Source organism: Bicyclus anynana, chromosome 27 (assembly GCF_947172395.1).
Source record: "Bicyclus anynana chromosome 27, ilBicAnyn1.1, whole genome shotgun sequence".
NCBI lineage: Eukaryota > Metazoa > Arthropoda > Insecta > Lepidoptera > Nymphalidae > Bicyclus > Bicyclus anynana.
This window is the reverse complement of record NC_069109.1, coordinates 86305-113471: the sequence shown is the minus strand read 5'-3', so window position 1 is coordinate 113471 and position 27167 is coordinate 86305. Positions and strand designations below refer to the sequence as shown.

The window sequence follows — 27167 nt, the reverse complement described above, 5'->3', positions numbered from 1 at the left end:
TTCGTGTAGATAATGTTTTATGTAAAGGTGGCCGTTTACTTTGATAAATTAACTATTAACACTAATAAAAATGTATACGATAAAATGATTAATTAATTACTTCTATTGAAAACAAAAAACTAGCAGTAGCAAGTACTTTGATCCAACGAAACCAATTTTTTTATTAATATTTTAATACGGCTTTGTTTACCAACAAAGAAACTATGGCACTTCACTTCACCACAGACAAACAGCAAAATCAAGTATAATGCGTATATGTGCAAAAGTATGCCGCACCCGTAGTAAGTAGTACCGGGAAAGGGTGTATTTTATTTAGTCGCATAATGTCGATAAAATTTTGCGCCTAGAACGATATCACTAGGCATTGTGGCTGTCTTTTGTCTTACATAATCGGAATTGCAAAAACACTCTAGTGTTCAATTTAGCTTTGCGTTACACAGTTAGAAGTGATACGTCGAGATACATAATCAGCCTGCTGTTCGTGTATTGTTTTTATTAGATATTAGATATCCATTAAATAATAAAAAAAAATAGAATTGAAAACAAACTCTAAAAACGTGTGCTGTAAATAAATGATATTTAATAGGTTCTTATTACTATACTTGTGTATACCTACTTACATTACAAGTCCCCGCCCGCGGCTTCGTCCATACTCCACACTAAATTTTGGTTAATTCACAAATACCGCAGGAACCACCCGTAGTCTTTAATTGCTCAGGTACCTCTACTTCCAGTAAAAAGATCATTTGAATTATTATATCTGAATCATCTTCAGAAAATTTCCAGTAATTATTTAAATATTAATAAGTGATTGGTGCTGTGAGATATAACCTCTGCTTCTGATGGTTAGCATAGGTTCAAATCCGGTCCGGGGCATGCACCTCCAACTTTTCAGTTATGTGCATTATAAGAAATTAAATATCACGTGTCTCAAACGGTGAGGAAACCTGCACACCAGAGAATTTTCTTATTTCTCTGCGTGTGTGAAGTCTGCCTATACACATTGGGCTAGCATAGTGGACTGAGGCCTAACCCCACTGATTCTGAGAGGAAACTCGTGTTCAATAGTGAGCCAAATAATGGTTGTCAATGATGATGTATTTAAATGTAAATGTCTACGAGGTACTACTGAATATATTTTAATTTACAGAAAAACTGTAATTCATTAAACCAAGCAATATGGCCTCATTACTCATACCCAAAGACGAACCTCTGCATGATCACGACACAGAGTATTGGAATGGCGAAGAACTTGTTAAACCCAAAGAAGAATTATCCAAAGCCAATCTCTATGTAAATGCTGAAGAGTTGGACAGTACAATGCTCAGTATGTTGGTGCCAGTTGAATATGAATCAACCATAAAAGAGGTTGAACTAGAAGAATATGAGGAAATTGATCAACTGGGGCAATTACATGGTGAAGATGAAGAAGTTGATCAACCAAATGATGATGAGATTGAGCAACAATATACTGATGATGATGAGGCACAGAAAGTAACAGAAGCTTCATCAGAGGGAGATGAAACTGAACCAAAGACCAAAGCCTCGTCAGACGACAAAAGTGACAGTGATGTAAGTATTAAGTTTGGACAGAATTCATAGCTCAGTGGTATGTGCGGTGGATTTAAAAGACTGGCGAAGACCTACCGCCAAGCAATTTAGTGTTTTGGTACAATGTTTAGAAATTGAGAGGTGTGGATTTTCATCCTCTTCTGAACAAGTATAATTATCACTCTTGACTGGATTGTCAAGGATGTCCTTAACTGTACCCCCGTTGATCACAAGTTTGAGGCTTTGCTCAGAGTTCTCTCTGCCATATATTTATTTGGGATAAGAAATAAATTATGAATAATATTCACATTGACAAGTTGCACATAGGTTGCTTAGTTAAATTGTTAGTCCATGGAATGCTAACATATCTTTCCATTTTTTTTCTTTCATTTAATTTTTAGTGGATTATATTTTTATTTTTATTATTAATTGTAATTTAGTTTGTAAGTTTGTGGCACCATTTTGTGGCGAATCATATGTTTCAACATTACATCAAGACATGTTTACTTACAAGAAATTTGATTTGATTTAATTTTACACTTTACTTCCAGTGGGAGCCTCAAAGTAAACACAAACGCTGCAGAGCATCACATGGTAAGTGAGCACAATCAAAGATTAATGATGATTGGTAAAGATACTAGGGAGGCTGTTGGATCAGCTACCATACTGGAAGTCACAATAATGGAAATTGTAATGATTTCTACTGTGGAAAATTATAATAATGTATGTTTTTTTTAAAAGAGCAACTGTTGAGTTTCTTGCCTGCTCTTCTCTGCCAAACTGATGGTAGATTCTTTACAAATAGTCAAATTTGACTTCCAAAAATGCTTGTAATCTAAGCCTACTTGAAATAAATGAATTTTAATATTGATTTCAAGCAAATCATAGCTCCCAGGTTCAATCCCCCACTGGACTATTGTATCACAGAAAAAGTCCAACTGTTCCACTCTAGCGAGGATATCAGTGGCAAATGATGGAATTTAGATGATTGTAAGGCGTCCCAAAGAAAAGAAAATTTATATAATTATAGTTTGATACTAACTTCTCGTATTATACATATGTTGATACAGTAGGTACAGCGACGAATGTATGCTTGCTTGGCGGTAATCCGCTTGTAACTCTTCGCCGCTGACAGATATCCACACTATGCTCTTTAACATTGTTAGTTTACTCTCAAATAAGTAAATTGCTAATTTGCCTTGGAAGCGTGATAGCCCAGTAAATATGATCTCTGCCTCCGATTCCAGAGGATCTGGGTTTGAATCTGGTTCAGAATATGCACCTCCAACTTTTCAGTTGTGTGCATTTTAAGAAATTAAATATCACGTGTCTCAAACGGGGAAGGAAAACATCATGAGGAAACCTGCACACCTGAGAGTTTTCTCAATTCTCTTTTTTTAACTCTCAATTGGCCTAACCCCTCTCATTCTGAGAGGGGACTCGAGCTCAGCAGTGAGCTGAATATGGGTTGATAGCAACGACAACAACGATAACGATAAAGATAAGACCCAGAAAATTAATTAGTATTAAATCAGAAGTCATTCGTTTCAAGTATATAGTTTACAAACACTTTAGAATTGTCAGCTAATGTTATGTTATTAGACATGTGGAGGTAATTTTAAATTAAAGGAGGGTCCATACGCTGTGTCTGAGAACAGCACAACAAACTCAGTCAGGTTTTTTTCTGTTTATCAACATTTAACAACATTTAAGTATCTTACAGGTTCTTCTTCTTTCTTGTCTATGGCACTTTGTACTGATCTTACAAGTTCACTCCATGGTTCTTTGTTAGTGACATTTTGATTTTAGCGTCTTATGATCATAAAATTCAAATGAACGTATTATAGGAGAAAAGTGTAAAATACCAGATGTCAGTATAGGATTTTAAAGCTTCTGGATTGACTCAGGCCTGCTCTGTTGGGAGTTACCAGCCAAACTTAGCAAAGACGTACCTCCGGGCGATCTAGCGTTCCGGTACGATGCCGCGTAGAAACCATGATCTCCTTTCCCTTATCCCACTTAAGTGGGGTCGGAAAAATATGCCAATCTTTTCCATTTGTCTCTATTGCTCATCAACTCAACATCCACTCCCTTTACACACAACCTGTCCTCTTTCACACGCTCCAACCACCTATTCTTTGGCCTTCCTCTCCTCTTATGTCCTTCCATTTGCACATTCAACATTTTTCTAGTAATATGACTTTCCTCCCTACGCATTACATGTCCATACCAAGCTAACCTTCTACTCCTCAATTATTCTGTCACTTGCGCCATCTTCAGACTTCCTCTTATATACATGAGTATAGAAGGTGACTCCAGTATATAGATAAAATAAGGAATAATCTTTATTTTATCTATTCTTGTCACAGCACACATCCATCTCAACATACGCATTTCGTTCACTTGCATTCGTTTACTATCGTATATCTATACCGTATTGTATATTTTAACCTTAAATCTAGGGGCATTTGAGGGTCACATAATACACCTGAGACCTGTCGCCATTCATCCATCCCGCATTCAGTCTACTTTTCACGTCACAGTCTACATTGCTATCGTTTTGATCTCTGAGAAACCCTCAAGAGGGTAGAATATACTTGTAACTTTACCAAGTTAGCCCTCTTCCGTCTAAGACTGCATTGTCACTTACCATCAGATGAGATCACAGTCTTGGGCTAAAATTGGTAACGTAATTATAAGAAATTTAACCGATTTAAAAACATGAGTTCTTGATTTGATATGTATGTCCATGGTGCATGCAATTATAATATTAGTGTGATAATGTAAAATCCTGTCTCTGTTTCAGCTGCACCTTCGAAGAAATACAAAAAAGGCCAAACTAGAGTCCAAAAGGACTACATCAAAAAGAAAAATGACCAAACAGGCGACCAAAAAGATCAAACCAAACGAACTGTCGACAGGGCCAAAAAGTGCACAGTGTGCGACCACGTGTGTGCAGACAAGTCATCTCACACTGAACACATGAAAACACACGGCGACAAACCGCACCGGTGCGACATGTGCCTCTTCCGGACCGCGCACAGGGGCCGCCTCGTGACGCACGTGATGCGCCACACGGGCGACAAGCCGCACGCCTGCCGCCTGTGCGCGTACGCCTGCAGGACGGCGTCGGCGCTGCGGCTGCACCTTCTGACGCATTCCGGCGCCAGGACCCACCAGTGCACCATCTGCGACATGAAGTTTACGAGGAAGTCGACTCTGAAAGCGCACCTTGTTGTACACACGGCGGAGAAACCGTTCCATTGCCCGCAGTGCGAAAAAAGATTTAGAACTAAATACAGTTTGATACAGCACATCGTCGGTGTACACAACTGCGCGAAGGCTTACGAGTGCGCCCTCTGCGATTACAAAACCAACAGGAAGTTTTATCTGAAAATTCACATAAAGACGCACAGCCGCGAGCAGCCCTTCTACTGCGAGATATGCTCGTCGCGGTTTGCGCACAAAGGTACTCTGACGGCTCACATGCGGACGCACACCGGCGAGAAGCCGTTCAAATGTAAGCTGTGCGACTTCCGCACCGCCAGGAGCGACGCGCTGGTGCGGCACCGGCGCGTGCACACGGGGGAGAAACCCTTCGCGTGCCCGACTTGCGGGAAAACATTCGCGAGAACTTGCGGTGTCATAAGTCACATGAAAACACACGATGACTTGAAACCTTTCATATGTGAATATTGCCAAAGAGCATTCAAGTCCAGCGGCGCTCTGAAGCAGCACATGCAGACGCACGGAGACACGAAGCCCTACGAGTGCAAAGTTTGCAAATCTCGGTTTCGAGACAGAAACGTTTTGGTCAACCACTCGAGGAGACATACGGGGGAGAAACCATTTTCGTGCGATTTGTGCGAATTCGCAACCGCCCACAGCGGCAGGCTGACGTCGCATCGTATGCGACACACGGGGGAGAAACCCTTCGCGTGCACCCTGTGTGACCACAGATGTAGAACAAAATCCGCTTTGCAAACTCACGAAAGAAAACACACGGGCGAAAAAAGTCACTGTTGCGTGATTTGTAATTCAAAATTTACCACCAATAGCAGTTTGCGTAACCACTTGAAAACGCACACGGGTGAGAAGCATCTGTCGTGCGACCTGTGCGCGTTCCGCACGGCGCACAAGGGCCGCCTGGTGACGCACGTCATGACGCACACCGGCCAGAAGCCGTTCCGCTGCAGCGAGTGCGCCGCGAGGTTCAGGACGCGACACGCGCTTAAGGAACACTTCAGAAAACACACGGGCGAGAAACCTTTGGAGTGTCGCATTTGTTTTGAAAAGTTCAGGTGTGCGCAAAGTTTGAGAAAACATAAAAAGACACATGAGAATCATTGAGAAGTTGCAAAAAATGACAATGTGACAATCTTTGAGTACAACTTACAAGAGACGTGAGAGTGGCAATCTCTGAGAAGTCACAAGAGACGTGAGAGTGGCAATCTCTGAGAAGTCACAAGAGACGTGAGAGTGGCAATCTTCGAGAAGTCCCAAGAGACGTGAGAGTGGCAATCTTCGAGAAGTCCCAAGAGACGTGAGAGTGGCAATCTTCGAGAAGTCCCAAGAGACGTGAGAGTGGCAATCCTCGAGAAGTCACAAGAGACGTGAGAGTGGCAATCCTCGAGAAGTCACAAGAGACGTGAGAGTGGCAATCTTCGAGAAGTCCCAAGAGACGTGAGAGTGGCAATCTTCGAGAAGTCCCAAGAGACGTGAGAGTGGCAATCCTCGAGAAGTCACAAGAGACGTGAGAGTGGCAATCTTCGAGAAGTCACAAGAGACGTGAGAGTGGCAATCCTCGAGAAGTCACAAGAGACGTGAGAGTGGCAATCTTCGAGAAGTCCCAAGAGACGTGAGAGTGGCAATCTTCGAGAAGTCCCAAGAGACGTGAGAGCGGCAATCTTCGAGAAGTCCCAAGAGACGTGAGAGTGGCAATCTTCGAGAAGTCCCAAGAGACGTGAGAGTGGCAATCTTCGAGAAGTCCCAAGAGACGTGAGAGTGGCAATCCTCGAGAAGTCACAAGAGACGTGAGAGTGGCAATCCTCGAGAAGTCACAAGAGACGTGAGAGTGGCAATCTTCGAGAAGTCCCAAGAGACGTGAGAGTGGCAATCTTCGAGAAGTCCCAAGAGACGTGAGAGTGGCAATCCTCGAGAAGTCCCAAGAGACGTGAGAGTGGCAATCTTCGAGAAGTCACAAGAGACGTGAGAGTGGCAATCCTCGAGAAGTCACAAGAGACGTGAGAGTGGCAATCTTCGAGAAGTCCCAAGAGACGTGAGAGTGGCAATCTTCGAGAAGTCCCAAGAGACGTGAGAGCGGCAATCTTCGAGAAGTCCCAAGAGACGTGAGAGTGGCAATCCTCGAGAAGTCACAAGAGACGTGAGAGTGGCAATCTTCGAGAAGTCCCAAGAGACGTGAGAGTGGCAATCCTCGAGAAGTCACAAGAGACGTGAGAGTGGCAATCATCGAGAAGTCATAAGAGACGTGAGAGTGGCAATCTTCGAGAAATCACAAGAGACGTGAGAGTGGCAATCTTCGAGAAGTCACAAGAGACGTGAGAGTGGCAATCTTCGAGAAGTCACAAGAGACGTGAGAGTGGCAATCTTCGAGAAGTCACAAGAGACGTGAGAGTGGCAATCTTCGAGAAGTCACAAGAGACGTGAGAGTGGCAATCTTCTAGAAGTCACAAGAGACGTGAGAGTGGCAATCTTCGAGAAGTCACAAGAGACGTGAGAGTGGCAATCTTCGAGAAGTCACAAGAGACGTGAGAGTGGCAATCTTCGAGAAGTCACAAGAGACGTGAGAGTGGCAATCTTCGAGAAGTCACAAGAGACGTGAGAGTGGCAATCTTCGAGAAGTCACAAGAGACGTGAGAGTGGCAATCTTCGAGAAGTCACAAGAGACGTGAGAGTGGCAATCTTCGAGAAGTCACAAGAGACGTGAGAGTGGCAATCTTCGAGAAGTCACAAGAGACGTGAGAGTGGCAATCTTCTAGAAGTCACAAGAGACGTGAGAGTGGCAATCTTCGAGAAGTCACAAGAGACGTGAGAGTGGCAATCTTCGAGAAGTCACAAGAGACGTGAGAGTGGCAATCTTCGAGAAGTCACAAGAGACGTGAGAGTGGCAATCTTCGAGAAGTCACAAGAGACGTGAGAGTGGCAATCTTCGAGAAGTCACAAGAGACGTGAGAGTGGCAATCTTCGAGAAGTCACAAGAGACGTGAGAGTGGCAATCTTCGAGAAGTCACAAGAGACGTGAGAGTGGCAATCTTCGAGAAGTCACAAGAGACGTGAGAGTGGCAATCTTCTAGAAGTCACAAGAGACGTGAGAGTGGCAATCTTCGAGAAGTCACAAGAGACGTGAGAGTGGCAATCTTCGAGAAGTCACAAGAGACGTGAGAGTGGCAATCTTCGAGAAGTCACAAGAGACGTGAGAGTGGCAATCTTCGAGAAGTCACAAGAGACGTGAGAGTGGCAATCTTCGAGAAGTCACAAGAGACGTGAGAGTGGCAATCTTCGAGAAGTCACAAGAGACGTGAGAGTGGCAATCTTCGAGAAGTCACAAGAGACGTGAGAGTGGCAATCTTCGAGAAGTCACAAGAGACGTGAGAGTGGCAATCTTCGAGAAGTCACAAGAGACGTGAGAGTGGCAATCTTCGAGAAGTCACAAGAGACGTGAGAGTGGCAATCTTCGAGAAGTCACAAGAGACGTGAGAGTGGCAATCTTCGAGAAGTCACAAGAGACGTGAGAGTGGCAATCTTCGAGAAGTCACAAGAGACGTGAGAGTGGCAATCTTCGAGAAGTCACAAGAGACGTGAGAGTGGCAATCTTCGAGAAGTCACAAGAGACGTGAGAGTGGCAATCTTCGAGAAGTCACAAGAGACGTGAGAGTGGCAATCTTCGAGAAGTCACAAGAGACGTGAGAGTGGCAATCTTCGAGAAGTCACAAGAGACGTGAGAGTGGCAATCTTCGAGAAGTCACAAGAGACGTGAGAGTGGCAATCTTCGAGAAGTCACAAGAGACGTGAGAGTGGCAATCTTCGAGAAGTCACAAGAGACTCAGATTAAGGAACTCATCGATGGTGTAGTAACCTCGACTAAACAAATATAATTTTGACATAAAACAAAACTTATCTTTTTTTGCTTCGTTCCTCTATCTAAAGTATACCTACATAGATATTTTATTTTTGGGAGGTTTGGCTTCAGTACTAGAGCTAAGAATATATACACAATCGAATATGTGAGTGATACAGAAGCGTAAGGGCTCCCACTCACGGGCCACCGACCACAACCACAAAACGCCGTTATCGGCATATTTCCTGTAGTTTCACACATTTTATATGTCCTCGCCGCGTGACGCCGGTGGCCGCCACTATATATCGTTGCTGCTCGCTTCTTGTGGCCCGCACCGGCCACTAGATTATGGTACTATGTGAATGGGTTAAAAAAGTACCAGCCACCGACCACAAGTATCGACCACCGACCACAGGTGGCTGTTGCGTGCTTCAGCTACTTTTGTGGCCCCTTCTTGCTTCTTGTGGCGGCGTTTGTAGTTGTAGTTGGGCCCGTGTGGGGCGACACTTAGCTAAACTATTTCTAAATTATCATCTACAACAGATGACTCGCCCAATTCTCGTTTTCAGTAATACGGGGGTTATAGTTCACGTTGCTCGGTGAAGATGTAACTTTCTAATGGTGATAGAATTTTTAAAATCGGTCTAGTAGTTGTAGAGTTACATCGTAAAACAATGAAAAAAGCAAATCTTACCTCTTTTAAGCTGTCGGTTCTTTGTTGAACATTAATTATTAATATTATCAGCCCGCCGACGGCCTAAGTAACAGTGTGGTGGGTACAAGTTCCATATCGCTTCAATAGCTCAACGGTAAAGCGGTCAGACTCATCACCGAGGGGTTCGATCCCCGCCCGTTGGTGTATTGTTGTACTCACTCCTAGCACAGTCTTTGTCGACTAGTTGGAGGGGAATGGGAGTATTGGTCATAATTAAAAGATATGATAATTATTCGTTTATTAAAAAAAAAAATCGCCTGTCGTATACAAACGCGTCTGTATACACCGTTCAGTGGCTGATGATGATGATGAATGCACTTTTTATTATTTACAAGTTAGCCGTTGACTACAATCTCACCTGATGGTAAGTGATGATGCAATCTAAGATGGAAGCGGACTAATTTGTTAGGAGGATGAAAAACCACACCCCTTTTGGTTTCTACACGACATCGTACCGGAACGCTAAATCGCCTGGCGGTGCGTCTTTGCCGGTAGAGTGGTAACTAGCCACGGCCAAAGCCCACAAGCCAAACCAGGACCAATTATGAAAACCTCAATCTGCCCAGCCGAGGATCGAACCCAGGACCTCCGACTTGTAGATCCCGCGCATATTGCGCCACGAAGGCCGTCAAAATTTTAATTGTAATGAATAAATTTATAAGATATTCTCACATGGCTTGAATTAATACATCACCGGCTTAGCACCGCCTTCATACTGATCAGCAGGTAGGACATATTATGATGTTATTTTTCACTTTTTAGTTTAGTGGGTACGTTTTTCGGTTTTGAAGTCGGTTGTATTTTTTTTATTAAAATTTTTCTTATGTGCGAACGTACATAAAGGGGCGACCGTGACAGGACCTACTGCAATCTACGGATCATCAACATGATCATCGAAATGGTTTAAAAAAAAGCAATTTTACATCTAACATGGTTATTTAAAGTAATGTGACACTAGATTTATTTATTTATTTATTCAGGAAAATGAACTGCTAGCAATACATTAAGTCAAGTACAACAATGTACATTAGATTATGTGAATGCTTAGCTATTGACCTAACTACTAATTATTATTATTGTCACAATATTCATTAAATTCGTCGTATTCAATAATTCTAAAATGTTACAATATTTATAGTATTTACAATATGATATAAAAAAAAATTTTAAGCTAAAGTTAAAAATCGCTACTTAGCGATAAGGCCGCCTTTTGTATGCTGATCTCTTCCTAATTTGTTTTTATTTCACTTGTTTTTGTCTTTGTGGTGTGCAAATAAAGTATATACATATCTATCTATCTATCTATTTAAAGTAACTAATAATTAATTTAGAAGTATACTGTATAACAGTTACAATTAAGGTTAATTGCATATTAAAGGTCAGATGTTTATTAAGAAAAATGTCAATTAATAGATATTCCTAATTAAAACAAAAAAAAAAAACAAAGTCAATTGGTACAATTAATAAATAAATTGTCAATTATTGGTACAATTCAAAATTATAAATGTCAATATATACAATTATATTAGATGGATTTTTTCAATTCAAATAAATATTAATAATTTAACAAAGGTATTTCATTTTTTATTTGTTCATAGTTGTTAAGTTTACGTTTATCTATTCTTTAAACCACTTTTTGGAGTTTAAGTACTCCTAAACTCCAAAAATCAAAATGAAATAGCCTAATACGGCTGACTATTGCTTGAGTCTCCTCTCAGAATGAGAGGGGTTACATCGTGAGCAAACCTGCATACCTGAGAATTTTCTTAATTATCTGCGTGTGTGAAGTCTGCCAATCCGCATTGGGCCAGCGTGGTGGACTATTGACCTAACACCTCTCGTTCTGAGAGGAGACTCGGGCTCAGCAGTGAGCCGAATATGGGTTGATAATGATGATGATGACAAAAGATATGGCAAATATTCTTAAAAAAAAAAATCTAAGACTGAAACGGGTTAACTTGTATAGTAGTTAGGAGTTGTGTCAACTATTCTAGTTGTGTCAACTGTCCGAGTGTATTAGCTCTCGCACACATGCGCTCGCCGCGGTGTCGCTGCAGCTGGTACTTCCTGTGGAAGCCCACGCCGCACGACAGGCACTGGAACGGCTTCTCGTTGCAGTGCGTGCGCGCGTGCGCCGCGCGGTCGCCGGCGCTCGTGCACACGTAGTCGCACGCGTAGCACGCCAGCGACTTGTCGTGCGACCGCACGTGCGCCTCGTACGTCTGGCGCGCGAGCGTGGCGTACCCGCACTCCGCGCAGCGGTGGTACGCGTCGTGACTCCTCAGGTGCTCCGACAGCTGCGATCGCTTCGAGCACTTGAACTTGCAATAGAGACACGCAAGTTTCAACGGGTGTTCTTTTGCGTGTTTTTGCATGTGATCCACCAAATCAGTCGAATCATCAGTCGCGTAGTCACAGTTTTTACACATATGTGGTTTTTTTTCTGTATTTCTTTCTTTCGTGAGACGTTGAAGTGTTTTGATTGGTCAACTTCTCGTTTTCTGGTTCTGTTTTTGTGTGTTTTTTCATGTGATCCAGCAAATTACTTAAATCTTCAGTCACATAATCACAATGTTTACACAAATGTGGTTTTTCTTCGGTGTGTGTTAGATTGTCAGATGTTATAGTCGTTTGAATGGTCAACTTCTCGTGTTTCGGTTCTGTTTTTGTGTGTTTTTGCATGTGAACTACCAAATTGTTTAAATCTTCAGTCACATAATCACAATGTTTACACAAAACTAGTTTTTCTTCTGTGTGTGTTAGATTGTCAGATGTTATAGTCGTTTGATTGGTCAACTTCTCGTGTTTTGGTTCTGTTTTTGTATGTTCTTGCATGTGAACTACCAAATCATTTAAATCTTCTGTCACATAATCACAATGTGTGCACAAATGCGGTTTTTCTTCGGTGTGTGTTAGTTTGTGAGACGTTACATTCTTTTGATTTTTCAACTTCGCTCGTGTTGATGGTTTTTTTGCGTGTTTTTGCATGTGATCTACTAAATCACTCACATCTTCAGTCGCACAATCACAGTTTTTACACAAATGTTTTTTTTCTCCTGTGTTTGTTAGACTGTGGAACGTTAAAGTATTCTGCTTCGTACAGGGGAGAGCCTCTTCGTGCTTTTTTGTGTGTAAAACTATATTGCGTCTGTGCCTAGTTATGTATGCGCAGTGGGCGCACTCGTATGCCTTTTCACCAGTGTGTGTTTGTTCGTGCATCTTCAAACTGCTCAACGTAGAGCAAGTGTATTTGCATTTGTTACACGAGTAAGGCTCCTCGCCGGTGTGGATCCGGATGTGTCTCCACAACGCGGTCATATACCGAAACGTACACTTGCAGTACATACAAGTGAACGGTTTGTTCGTGTTGCCCATGTCGGTGTGAGACTTCATGTGTCTCTCCAGAGCGAACTGATCGTTACCAGTTTTGAACGGACAGAACTTACACTTGTACACATGGGGAGTCACAAGTTTCGTTTTCTGCATGTGTCTGGTCCAGTGTCTCTTCAGCTCGCGCAGAGTCAGCCCCCGGAAGTCGCACAGGTTGCAGGGGAACGATCTCTTGCCCGTGTGAGTGAACATGTGCACTTCCAACGACCGTCTCTTCAGACATCTGTAATTGCACACTTTGCACGTGTAATATTTCAATTTATCTTGACTTTTCCTTTGCTTTGCTTTGACTCTATTCCTCTTCCAGTCGAAGGAGTAGTGTTTGTACACCGGGTCGCTGACGTGTGCGTCCAGGTGCACGCTCAGGCTGTATATGTCGATGCTGCTGAAGTCGCACACGTGGCAGTTGAAGGAGTCCTCGTCCATTGAATGACTCTTGATGTGCGTCGCCAAGTCGTATATGTTCACAGGAATGTATTTACAATGGTTGCAGCGAACCATCTTGAAGCTGTCACTGTAATCGCGATGGGATCTCATGTGGATACATAAATCAATGTCTTGGAATAACTTTTCAGAACAGATGTCACAAGTGTACGTAATGTGTTCGAGAAATTCAAATTGTTCAGGTACAACAACGTCTACGCCCAAATCTATTTCTGTATTACAAGTGAACTCTTCCTTGATTGAAATCTGCCAGTCATTTTGAGTATTTGTATCTAGAGTACTTGTGTTTTGCTCGTCGCTGTCTTGTTCCGCTTCTGACTCATCACATTCTTGTTTAATCATGCCGAGGTAAGACATTGTGGTTTGTCCTCAGTGCACAAGATTTTAAACTAGAGTAAGCTCTATACATACACTTGTATTGAGTCCTCGGGTAGACTTGCGATGAAGAAGTGCACTCTTGTCGTAATTCACGAGTGCTGTAGATGTCGGTGATTATTTGAAACCTGGAATGATACAATTATTTTTTAAGAATATGCAATATCTTTCAAATATGACTAATAATTTAGAAAATCTAGAAGTCCTCAGAAATCTGAGAAGATTACAGAAACCTCATTTTCTTAATTAATATTATAAATTGTATTTTAAATAAGTTTTTGTTTATTTATTACATACTAAAATTACAAATCTTTCATCTTTTTCTTATGGAATTTTTCTTTATGAAAACAGAAAAAGGAAAAGTGAAGATTGATAGGCCTATGTCTAAGGACAAGCTGCTAAGTAATTAGAAATTATCTATACTAATATTACAAAGAGGAAAGATTTGATTGTTTGTTTGTTTGTTTTTCCCGGAAAGAGGAAGTCCTGGCTACAAAAAGTAGACTGGCATAAAACAGTCAACGATCTTTTTCGCCTCGCCATGTTCAATTCAATAGTAAAACCTCTGTTTAAAAAGGGTGAAAAAACAGATATTCAAAACTACAGACCAATTCTAATACTGGTTATATCTAAATATTCGAAAAGATTTTCCATAATAAATTATATAATTATCTTATTAAGTATAAACTCTTGTACCCACAACAATACGGTTTTCGAAAAAATAACTCCACCGTCACGGCTTGTTTCGATTTCATCAAATCTGTTACTGAAGGACTTAATGATAAAAACATCACAGTTGCTTTATTATTAGATATGAGTAAGGCATTTGACTCTGTCTCACATGAAATACTTCTAAGTAAATTATACACTTATGGTATCAGAGGTACGTCATATGATTGGGTAAAGAGTTATCTAACAGATAGGCAACAATATGTTGAAATAACTAGAATCTTGGGTAAACATAAGAAAATATATAAATCGGATCTAAGGACTAACTCTTGCGGTGTACCACAGGGGAGTATACTTGGACCACTTCTATTTCTGTTATATTCTAATGATTTACCAGATTCTGTAAATCATAAATGTATTCAATACGCTGATGACACTACAATTATTATAAAAGCAAATGACCAACAAACAATTGAATTAGAGTCAATTAAAGTACTTCATGACATTACTCACTGGCTTAATTAAGAACCCAAGACTGTGATGGACCTGCCAATGCACAACTTTAAGCAATGTGTTAAAAAACATTTACTTAGTCGAGGTTACTACACTATTGATGAGTTCCTTAACGACAAAGGTGCTTGGAGGCCATTGGATCAGCTTCCACCTTCACACAGGAAATAAAACTATAAGAAATTGTAATTTAATTAATTTAATTGTTATCAAATGTAAATTGTAATACTGTATGACTTTTTCAAAAGAGCAACTGTTGAGTTTCTTGCCGGTATCTTCTCAGCAGAACCTGCCTTCCGAACCGGTGGTAGAATCTTTACAAATAGTCAACTGACGTGTCAAAAGTGCTTGTAAACTGAGCCTACTTGAAATAAATGAATTTTGAATTTGAATTTGACTTAATAACAATAATTGAAATATTAATCTTAAAAAGCCAATTTATAAACTTCAGAATTTACAATAGTAATATTCTTAATAATTGATATTAAGGTTATTACTATTGTAAATTTTAACGGTATTAATATCCAAGAAACGAATACAGCGACTTTCTTAGGTGTCACAATAGACTGTCCTACTGTAACTGGAAACCACACGTAGACAATGTATGCTTAAAGGTGGATAAATTCACATATCTGCTAAAAAGGCTTTGTGCAACGGTTTCAGAAGCAGCAGCCGGTTATATATATTTGCAACGGTTGCAAATATATATAACTACAAAGACTATTTTCAACTAAAATTTTGACTAATTGTAATAATTGACATTTTTAAAAAATTTGACATAATTTTCTCTTATATTGTTTTGTAATTTAGGTATTGTTCCATTGACACATTTTATAAATATTTTGCACGCCTATAGGCAAGACATGTTTGGATCGAATAATTAATTGTATATTTAATTTTATAACAAATGTAATCCATGTTTAAAGCAAATAAATAAATTATTATTATTATTATTAATAATCAAATTTTGTATTCTACTTGCAAAAATATGGTGCTAGTGTGTTGATATGCTGTTAGTAGAATGTAATTTCAATTGGTTCAGTGTGATTGCCTCCAGATTAAGTTAGAAAATTCATAAAGTTAATAAATTTGCTCATTTATCAACTACTTGCTAAAATACTTCAATACTAATATTTACTGAACAACATTCCATAGCTTGGAGAGCATTTGAAGCTGTCTGCCGCTGTCGTTAACATTTCAACTAGATTACATATAAATGTATCATTATCAAGCTATGCCAAAGATTTTGTAATGGAGATATGTAATTAGTGCTTCAAACCTGAGGCAAATAAAAGCCAATAATCTTAATTTCATTGAGTAGCACATAGTAAACAATAATAATAATAATAATAATAATAATTTATTTATTCATCAGAAAGCAGGTTTACAAAGATTAATTAAATATAATAAGACCCTGATACTCTCTACCATAATAATTTGGTGTATGAAAAATTTAAATAGACTATGTATAATCCTAATTTAAAAGCAAACAAATAAAAAAAAGAAAACATATGTAATAGCTTATACAATTTAACATTTTAAGATTCAATGATTATGACAAATTTAACTCAAAACTACTGTGACAGATAAAATAAAATAATAGTCATAATATATACTGTCAAAATTATTAAACCTTGTTAAATTTAGTGCAAAGTCAAGTAATTATTACCAGTGAAATGTTAAAATGTCAATTAAAATTATGTCAAACACACATGTCAATTAAAATTATGTCAAAATATTTATCATACGTCAAAAAAAAAAAAAAAGAATATCATTAAAATTTGTAATTTAAATACTCATTTAAGTTATAGAAACATTTATCCATAAGCATTTTAGAAACCTTACTCTTGAAACTATTTACATTGTCAATCTTATAGATATCTGGTAGTTTGTTATATATTGAAATTGCACTACAATGTACACTCTTAGCGAACATGTCAAGCCTTTTTGGTGGCATTATTAGCTTATCTTTTCTTCTTCGCCTGACATCACTTAACTCATTGTAACTTTTAAAATATTTAGGATATCTTTTAACTAGTAATAATATTTCTAATATATACAAACAAGGCAGAGGGAGAACATTGAACCTTTTAAACAAAGGTCTACATGAGTCAAGCGTGTGCAAGCCACATAAGGCCCTCAAACAAGCCTTTTGCTTAACGAACACAGTGTTTATAAGTACGGAGTTTCCCCATAAGATGATTCCATACCTTAGCAGTGAAGAAACATATCCATTATATGCCAACAAAGCTGTTTTGTAACTGTTGGTTTGATATAATCTTCTAAGAACAAATACAAATCTATCCAACTTGGCGCATAATTGTTCGATGTGGGATTTCCAATTGCAATATTTATCAGTTATTATCCCCAAGAAAGTTGTAGTTTCTACTTCATTTATAGACGACCCTTTATAACTAATTTTGAAATTTGAGGATATGTTGTTATATGGCATATATTGAATAAATTTTGTTTTCTGCATGTTGACTGACAAATTATTTCTGTCTAACCATTGGATAACTTTTGATAAAGCATCGTTACATTCAAACTCAATAGTTGATCTATCCTTGCCAGTAACGACAATAGTTGTATCATCAGCATACATAATGCATTTGTGTTTGATGACATTCGGGAGGTCATTTATATACAAAATAAATAATAAAGGACCTAGGATACTGCCTTGAGGAACACCATATGGATTTTGAATTTTAAAATTTGATCGGTATGTATTACATCGAAAATTATTTGTATTTAAAATTTCAACACATTGCATTCTATTGCTAAGGTAACTTTCCAACCACTGTAAACATTTTCCTCTAATACCATACTTTTCCAATTTATCTAGAAGAGTTTTATGACAAACTAGATCAAATGCTCTGGTCATATCTAGAAAGATACATACAACCGACTCCTTCGCATTAAGGTTCTCTGTGATAACTTTGTTAAGATTATAGCAGGCTAGTGTAGTACTGCAATTCTTTCTAAAGCCATATTGCTCATCTTTTAGTATGTTGCAGTGTGATATAAAACTAAATAGTTTATTGTGCATAATTTTTTCTAAAACTTTTGAGAGTACAGGTATTAGAGTTATAGGACGGTAGTTTTTTATATCACTTTTATCGTCTTTTTTGTATACTGGCTTTACAATTGACAACTTGAGTTTTTCTGGAAACACACCTTCCACAAAAGATAGATTTATAATATGCATAAGTGGCGGTGCCAAATAAGCAGCACAGCGTTTTAGAAGTCTAGTATTTAAGTTGTCATATCCCGTTGAGTTCGTCATATTTAGTCCTAAAATTGTTTTATATACATCGTCTATGTTTGTTGGCGTCAGATACAGTGTTTTATGATTACTATTTATGTCACAAGTCAAATTTTGTTTATAATCAACATCATTAGATTTATTGCTAATGTCCAGAAAGAAGTTATTAAATACTTCTGTAATTATACTTGGGGTGGAATAAGTAATGCCCTGATATTTAACATTACTTATTTCTCTATTCGATATTTTAGATTGAAAACTGTTATTAATTATATCCCAAGACGCTTTGGACTTATTCTTAGATCTCGCTATAAACTTTTTATTAGTAATTGCTTGTGATTTTTCAATACAACTTTTAAGTAGTCGCGAATACTTCTTATACTTTGTTTGATTTATATGTTTATTGTCTGGTGATTGTAAAAATTTCAAATATAGACGACGCTTATTTATACAGCACCTTTTTATACCCTTAGATAGCCATCTGTTTTTAATTTCTTTATTTACAATTTTAACATTAATTTCAGGAAAGCACAGTGCATGAAAAAGAGTCAAAAGTTCGTGTAGTTGGCTAAAAGCTTTGTTTGTCTCATCCTGCTCGTACACCTCCTGAAATGATAACGCTGATATGCATTGCACAAATTTATTAATATTATCTTTTGAAAAATCTCGTTTAGTCTCAAACCAAGTCATTTTGTTACGAGGAGGATGAGAAGTTACCTTACTACATTTGAAAGTTATTGACTGTGCCGTTTCATGGTCTGACAATGCAAGATAATGAATAACTGACTTTATATCCACAATGTTAGATACTATCAGATCAATACAGGACAGTTTTCTAGTGGGCTTTAGAATGTGGTTAGTGAGATTATGGCTAGTCAATATTGATTGTAACCTATCAGAACACTTGTTTTTGACCAACATATTTATATTCCAGTCACCACAAAGGACAAGTGGTTTCTTTGAGTTTGGATTTAGTCTATGTAACAATAGTTCCAATTTTTCATAAAATAAGTTAATATCGGATGTAGGTGTCCTGTATATGCAGACAACAGTGAGATTTATTGATATAATTTTAACAGCACAGTATTCAAAATGAATTTCTATCGGTTTTATAATTTTGTATAGGTCAGAGAGAGTTTTATATTCTAAATGTTTTTTTAACAATATACATGTCCCACCTCGTTTCTGTGTAGATCTAGTAAAATGTGAAGCAACAACATAGTTATTTATTTTCAAGTTTGACTCGGAACCTCGTTTGATAAAAGTTTCGGTTAGGCATATAATGTCAATGCTATTGAGAATTTTGTTCGTGATGAGATATTCTAACGTTATATCAAAATAGTCTACCTTAGCCAATATACCTGCTATGTTTTGGTGAAGTAGTGTGTATACGTTATTCTCGAAAAAACATTGAATTAGTACATTCAGGCTTCGAGATTTTTGGAAAATAATAGGGAATAGTTCCTCTGTCCATTTGTTTAATTTGACATACCGATGGGTTCTGAACTGGGAAACGTTTTTGTGTAGCTAACGAAGATGCATGTTTTTGTTGTCTATTGAAATAATATGGAATAGTACCCTTGTATGACAGTATGTTGGATTGGGGTTTAGCTTTTACCGATTTTAAGCCAGTAATGTAATGTTTACTATAACTTATATAGTCAATTTCGATATTTAACTTATAACTTAGTTGTTTTATATAGTTTTTATTGTAGCAGTCGAAATTTAAAGATATAAATGAGCAATTTGAATAGTTTCTACAGAGCAATTTTATCATATTATTTAGCATGTAGGTATTTAAGTAGGGATTGTGGAAAACGTTTACAATATATACTTTATTATTTCTTAATGTATGCAATATGTTACTTAACTCTGAATACATCTTATACGGACTATTTTCATTGGCACCAATTCCTAAAATTACAATATCCTTGTCATTTAATGTTTTACATAGGTTTACACAGTCAATTAATGTCTGGGTACATGTAGCATTTGGCTTAATTAATCCTTGAATTGAATAGCCGTCATTTCCTGTATGCAATCTCGAATAATACATTTCTGATGATAGTTTACTTAGTTGCTGATCACCAATAATATATATTCCTATTTTTTCTGTACTCGAAGGCAGCTTTGAATTTAGTTCCGTACGACTAGCCGTCGGCGCATGAGAGCTGCGTGCGGTTGGCAAATAATTTAGCTGTTTTTGAGAGTTTAACTGCGCTGATGGCACCAACGAATTTTTCGGTTTCGACTTCGACGATTCACGACCTTGTTTATCTTTGGACATCGGTGATACATTAACTTGTGTCCTGTGATTCAAGTTAGAAGACGTTGAGGGAGAAGGACTTGTTTTATTCTTTCTTTTCGTTGCACTGATTGGCGTGGAGCAATTTAAATCCTTGTTCACCGTGGATCTGTTTATGTTCAGCCTAATTTCATAACTTTTTATAGTTTTTTCAAGGTCATTGTTTTTAAAATTAAGATTCTGTATTTCGGCAACAAACAACAACAAGAACAAGTAATGATATTTAATTTTATAATACCTATATAATATTGTATGCTATGTAGAGCTGTGTGTTCAGGAAGTGTCAGCAGTGTATGTACTTAAATAATATGTAATGTAAGTAAACACAGAATTGTGCATGTGAGCTCTCAGTAGTCGTCCAATTCAGAACACATGTGGTGACATGACTATGACTAAAACCAAACCAAAACTAAATTAATGTATCTACGCTATATATACAACTAAAACTGAACGACTATTTGAATTATCAAAAATCAACTTTAAGTCTCAATAGCTCAACAGTAAATCAGTTGGACCATTGAGTGAGAGGTGGTGCTTCAATCCCTGCCTATTCTATTATCATACCCACTCCTCAGTGGCGTGCACAAGTTTTTTAACTAGGTTATGCACTATAGGTGCAAATTGCTTTCTTTAAAAAAAAAACTCAAAAAATCCATTCATAAATAGAAATACTTGTTTTATTATTGTCAATTTTATAACTAATACCCATGTTAATGTTCTTCGTTAATTGATATACAAATTTTTTTTTTTTTTTTTGTGGTGTTTTTTCTTTGCAATCTGTTATTAAAAACATTCAGCAAATGGTCTGTATGTTGTTGTTGACTTGAAGGGCATCACATCCAGTGACATGAACCCTATGTATTCTTTTCTTTATTAAAGGTCAGCAGGAGCTTTTCTTTTTAGTCTTTTAAATTTGGACTCATTCTTCATTAATTGTGTTGCAAGTATGTTTGGATGGTTATCTAGGCGCTTCTTGTAGCCTTTCATAGAGTGTGTAATTTCTTCTTTTACAGATCTTATTTGTAGGTCCTGGTGCAATTGCTGGTTAGTTACAAACCAGGGTGCGTTTGTAACTATTCTCAGCATCTTGGACTGAAACCTTTGTAGAATTTCTATGTTTGAGTTGGAGGCGGTTCCCCAGAGTTGGATCCCATAAGTCCAGACAGGTTTCAAAATGCACTTGTACAGCAGCAGCCTGTTGTCAAGCGAGAGACCAGACCCTTTCTTGAAAAGCCAGTACATTTTGTTGAGCAGGATGCCTAGAGCTTTACGTTTGGTAAATATGTGCTTTTTCCATGTGAGACGACTATCCAAGTAAAGTCCAAGATATCTGGCTTCTTTTGCTTGTGGAATTTGCACATTGTTTAGCATTACTGCCGGACAAGTGTCATGTCTCATAGTAAAAGTGACCTGTACCGATTTACTCTCATTAGCTTTGATTCTCCAGTATTCTAGCCATTCAGAAATGTTATCTAGGCTGGTTTGAAGCACAAGGCTAGCTTGTACCGGATTCTCATGGACTGCTAGAGCTGCTGTGTCATCAGCGAAAGTACCTATAACCACTCCCTCTGTTAATGGTAAATCTGAAGTAAAAAGCAGATACAAGGTCGGACCAAGGACGCTTCCCTGGGGTACCCCTGCATGTATGTTATGAAGATTTGTTGTGTCTTCTCCTTGCTTGACATAAAAACGCCTATCTGCCAGATATGACCTTAGGAAGATGTAGTAGTTTGTTGGAAGGTTCTTTTTTATTTTACAAAGTAGGCCATCATGCCAGACTGTCAAAGGCTTGGGATATATCCAAAAAGGCTGCACAGCAATACTTCTTATTTTCGTAAGCATTATGTATATTTTCAACCAAGCGATGAACCTGCTCAATGGTACCATGCTTCTGCCGAAAACCAAATTGATGGTTAGGTATTATTTTTGCTTCTGCTATTACAGCATTCAGCCGTTTTAAGAACAGGATTTCCATGACCTTTGACAAAATAGGCAGCAGGCTGATTGGTCTGTATGAGGAGACTTCTTCCCGGGGCTTGCCAGGTTTAGGTATCATTATGATTTGTGCTACTTTCCATTGTGGAGGGAAGAGACCTCTTTTCAATATACAGTTGAATAGCTGTGTCAAGAATAATACTGCTTTTTCAGGTAGTTCATATAGAATTTTGGCCGTAATTAGGTCATATCCTGGAGCCTTTTTTTTATTTAAGTTTTTAATGACCGCAGCAGTCTCCGTTTTCTTAATCTTTTTTATTGGAAGGTCCAGTTGAAAAGGTTCTTTAAGGCATTTAAGAAGTTGAGCATAATCTTTTCTTTCTGGGTTTTGGTTTGGGTTTGGTATGAAAACGTTGTCTAAATGACTCGCAAAGGTTTCTGCTTTCTCTTTGTCAGTTTTTGCCCAGGACCCATCTTGTTTACGTAAAGGTGGTCTAGAGACGGTAGATCTGTCTAAGGTTTTTGTCACTTTCCATAACGAGTAGTCACTATTGGCTGACGCGTCAAGATTGCGCAATTTGTTCTGAGTGTTTTCATTACTCTCTTTGCTCAAGACTTCTTTTAGCCTAGTCGTCAGGTAGTTGAGGTGCTTTTTGTCACCGCGATATCTAGTAGTCTGCCACTGTTTACGTGCCTGCCGTTTCTCAGCTAATAGATCACGAACTGATTTCGAGCAGTCATCCCAATTATAATTTTCTGTCTGTGTCTCTGGAGTACTTTCCCATGCTGCATCTTGAATGCACTTGTTAAAGTGTTCGACTGCCGTCATCATATTGTCATCGCTTCTCAGAGGCAAATTATTATTAATTCTGGATTCAACTAAGTAACGGAATAGTTCCCAGTTGGTTTTTCGGCCATGAAGCCGTAAGGGAGGTTGCAAGCGTACGATTTTCTGAGAAACTTCCACTAGGACAACACTATGATCGGATGAAAGGTCTTGAGTAGATGTGCACTTAAAGCAGCTTGAAGGAATTCCTTTTGTGACACAGAAGTCCACCAAGTCTGGTATTTTTCTTGGGTCAGTGGGCCAATAGGTAGGTGCTCCACATGATACAGTACTGAGATTTAAATCATCTATAGCAATCTGGAGTTGTCTGCCCTTGGGAGTCGTTAAGCGTGAACCCCATCTAGTATTTTTTGAATTATAGTCCCCGCCTGCTATAAATCTGGGTCCTAAAGTTTTGAAGAAACACACGTAATTTTCCCTCTTTACCGCATGTTTTGGTGGGGAATATAAAGCTGTAATAGTTAGATGTCCATGCCAGTCTTCAACAACTATGCTTGTTGCTTGGATTTCTGGTGATTTAAATGGCTCTATCTCATGGTGTCTTATGTTATTCTTTATAATTATAGCAGATCCTCCATGTGCTGTACCATCAGGATGCATTGTTTGATAGAATGAGTAATTTTTAATTTTCAAGTAGTTTTTTGTAGTAAAATGAGTTTCAGATATAAGTAAAATATCAATTTTATTTAGTTTTAAAAATGTCTCTACTTCGAGGACATGGTTTGACAGCCCATTAGCATTCCATAAGGCTAATTTTAGTGTATCGAATGTGACAGTTTGGTCATAATTTCCATTAGCAGGTTGGTCATTGATGTCAATTGTTGCATTAGTTGGGTCATGGTGGTCATCATTACTTTCATGTCCGCATTGATTGTTTGAGCTTGTAGTATTTCCGAATTGCTTTGATTTGGTTGGTTCGTTCGTGTTGGTTTTTTGTCTGACAAAACTTGACTATATAAAGGTTTATTGGGATGGGTCGTTTCAGTTTTTGAGTCCGATTGATTTGCATGATTTGCGTATTGTTTCCTATTCGTCATGGTTCTGTATTGGTGTTTAGCTGGCTGGGGAGGATATTTAACTTTTTGGAGTTCTTTATATACTGAACATCCTTTATAATTAGCTGGATGGTTTCCTTCACAGAGGATGCATTTAACAGAGTCTGACCTCTCTTTACGATGGCAGTTAATCGATGCATGCTCCCCTGCACATTTAATACATTTAGGTTTCCTAAAGCAAAATCGTTTAGTATGTCCATACTGTTGACAGTTACTACATTGTGGGATTTCTCGTTTGGGTCTTGGAGGCTCAATTTTAATTTTACAATGCAATAGGTTTTGTATCTCGTAAATATTTTTATTATTACTTGAGGGTTGTAGCTCTACAAAGAATATTGGTAAAGGTTTTTTGGTGGTTCTTTGTTTGACATTCCAAATATTGGTCACTTTATGTCCATGAGTTTCTAGCTCCTCTTTTATTTCCTCCAGGTCAATGGACGGGTGGAGATGTTTTATAACTGCTTTGAAGCAGCGGTCTTGTCTAGGTTTGTAGGTGTAAAATTCAGTATCTTTTGTTTGTAAACTTTTAACAATTTTTGTATATAATTCTGAACTTTTGGGTTGTATTCGCACCTGTTCATCCCGGAGGACTTTTATTTCATAGTTGCCTTCAGCTATTTCATCAAGCATTTTCGTTAGTGGTTGGATATTACTAACTCTGTCCACATATATGGGTGGTGATTTAGCTGGTTTTGCAGTGGTTTCTTTTTGAGTGGTTTGATCTTCTGTATCTTTATCAAGTTCAGAAAAACTATTTGAGGTTGGTGTGGCTTGACTTAACCAATAGGTGTCAAGTATCTTTTGTTTTTGATTGTTACTGACCTCTGGACTTTCACGATGTCTCTTTCTAAAGGGTACTTCTTTCCATTTCTCATTATTATCAGAGTCCATAGGACTTGGTGATATGTTGTCCAGGTTGCTGGGTGACTGTGTTCTTGATCTGTTAAACAAAGCAGGGTGGAAAACTTGTTGGGTTAATGTTTTGTTTGTTTGTTTATCAGATTGTGAAGGTTGGACGGTTGTTGTTAGAGGGTTGTTGGACCCCTGTTGTCCAATTATTTTGCTGCTGCTGCTGCTGCTGCCATACATGATGCTGATATACAAATAGAACACAAGAATTAGGTAGCAGTATTGTTATTGCAGTAGCATGCACAAGGTGTTTAACTAGGGTATGCACTTCACATACAAATTGTGCAAAATGGAAAATTCCTTCTGCAACACCGGGTTGCAACAAGTCCTCAATGTAGGCATGCATTCTGGACCTGCTGATACGTGTAGGGAATTTATATTTTCTTACAACTTCAGGGTTGTCATTTTCTCACTTACTGTTTTTTTTATTGAGAAAGTAGACAATAAGTAACTTAAGCTAACTTATCCTGATAACTATACAAATCATGCCCATGTGGCAAGAATTCCGCGTTGGACAGCCAGGGGTTTTTAGCACAAACAATGCACCAGCCCTGCTGTCACCAGTGGAGGCAACTAGCCGCAGTGAAATGATTCAGTAATATTATTTGGCACTGCGACTCTACGGCAATAGGAACAAATATGTAAGTCAGAGAGGCATACTTCTTCATTCTGTCTCCCTGATATGACACGGTGCTAATGTGTCAACTTACTGTTAGTTTTTGTCGTTAATTTAGACTGATCGAACGGAAGGTGTAGGCACGCCCGTTCTCGACATACTACTGTTTATAACGACTGTGCAGATTTATTGATTACTTACAAGCATATATTCACAGACATTAATGTTTGAGGACATTCCCTGAGTTTGTAGTGAACATCGGAAAGTTCTGTACGTAACTCCACAGCGTTTTGTTAGCGGTAGCGGTTTCTTCTATAAATTGAATTATGATTGTCAGGAGATAGCTTGCGTCTGCACAATACACGCACAAACCACAGCCCAGGCCCACAAGTCTACAATAAATCTTAAAAAATCACACACTTTTTAAACTGACATTGTTAAAAATAAAAATTTAAAATATAACCTAAAACTAAAACTACTTGCTGATGCTGACAGTGACACTTGACGTTGACAGTTGTCTACTTGTCTCGGAGGTCATTGTGTGAAATCGGTAGATCTGCTCACAAAATCGGTAGATTGGTACCTAAAATCTTCTAAAATCGACCAAAAAATAATAGGGTCGAATTTACATCCGAATTCTTATTTTATATGTAATTCGTCTAAATGTTTAATGACACCCATTGACGATGGTTAGGCATTGAAAGTTACGTAAAAGCGCGCTCTCAGAACACGCTAGTTTGAATTTCATAGTTTTCGACTTTTGAGCTACTTCGACTTAGTACCGGAAAAAATTCGAACTCACCTCAAGCGAAAAGAGTCTTTGAATATGGTTAGGCATTGAAAATTATTTAAAAGCGCGCTCTCAGAACACGCTAGTTTGAATTTCATAATTTTCGACTTTTGAGCTACTTCGACTTAGTACCGGAAAAAATTCGAACTCACCTCAAGCGAAAAGAGTCTTTGAATATGGTTAGGCATTGAAAATTATTTAAAAGCGCGCTCTCAGAACACGCTAGTTTGAATTTCATACTTTTCGACTTTTGAGCTACTTCGACTTAGTACCGGAAAAATTTCGAACTCACCTGAAGCAAAAAGAGTCTTTGAATATGGTTAAGCATTGAAAGTTACGTATAATCGCGCTCTCAGAACACGCCAGTTTGAATTTCATAATTTCCGACTTTTGGGGTACTTCGACTTAGTATCGAAAAAATATCGAACTCACCTGAAGCGAAAAGAGTCTTTGAATATGGTTAAGCATTGAAAGTTACGTATAATCGCGCTCTCAGAACACGCCAGTTTGAATTTCATAATTTCCGACTTTTGGGGTACTTCGACTTAGTATCGAAAAAATATCGAACTCACCTGAAGCGAAAAGAGTCTTTGAATATGGTTAAGCATTGAAAGTTACGTATAATCGCGCTCTCAGAACACGATAGTTTGAATTTCATAATTTTCGACTTTTGAGCTACTTCGACTTAGTACCGGAAAAATTTCGAACTCGCCTCA

General features: G+C 38.2%; 3 protein-coding genes across 3 annotated transcripts; 1 reads left to right on the top strand and 2 right to left on the bottom strand.

Annotated features, from left to right (window-relative positions):
• Positions 1 to 5: 5 nt before the first annotated feature.
• Positions 6 to 7734, top strand: LOC112049376 (gastrula zinc finger protein XlCGF57.1). Its single transcript, XM_024087233.2, has 4 exons — positions 6 to 718; positions 1151 to 1572; positions 2103 to 2145; positions 4358 to 7734. Exons 2-4 carry the CDS (start codon positions 1180 to 1182, stop codon positions 5899 to 5901), a joined length of 1980 nt encoding a protein of 659 aa, XP_023943001.1. The 5' UTR covers positions 6 to 718; positions 1151 to 1179; the 3' UTR covers positions 5902 to 7734.
• A 2564-nt stretch (positions 7735 to 10298) lies between these two features.
• On the bottom strand, positions 10299 to 26161 carry LOC112049371 (zinc finger protein 569). The gene is made up of 2 exons (XM_024087230.2): positions 25863 to 26161; positions 10299 to 13681 (listed from the first exon to the last, which is right to left on the bottom strand). The coding sequence occupies exon 2, from the start codon at positions 13533 to 13535 to the stop codon at positions 11766 to 11768; it is 1770 nt and encodes a 589-aa protein (XP_023942998.2). The 5' UTR covers positions 13536 to 13681; positions 25863 to 26161; the 3' UTR covers positions 10299 to 11765.
• Positions 11330 to 11719, bottom strand: LOC128199653 (zinc finger protein 266-like). The gene has a single exon (XM_052890031.1). It carries the CDS (start codon positions 11717 to 11719, stop codon positions 11330 to 11332), a length of 390 nt encoding a protein of 129 aa, XP_052745991.1.
• Positions 26162 to 27167: the final 1006 nt, after the last annotated feature.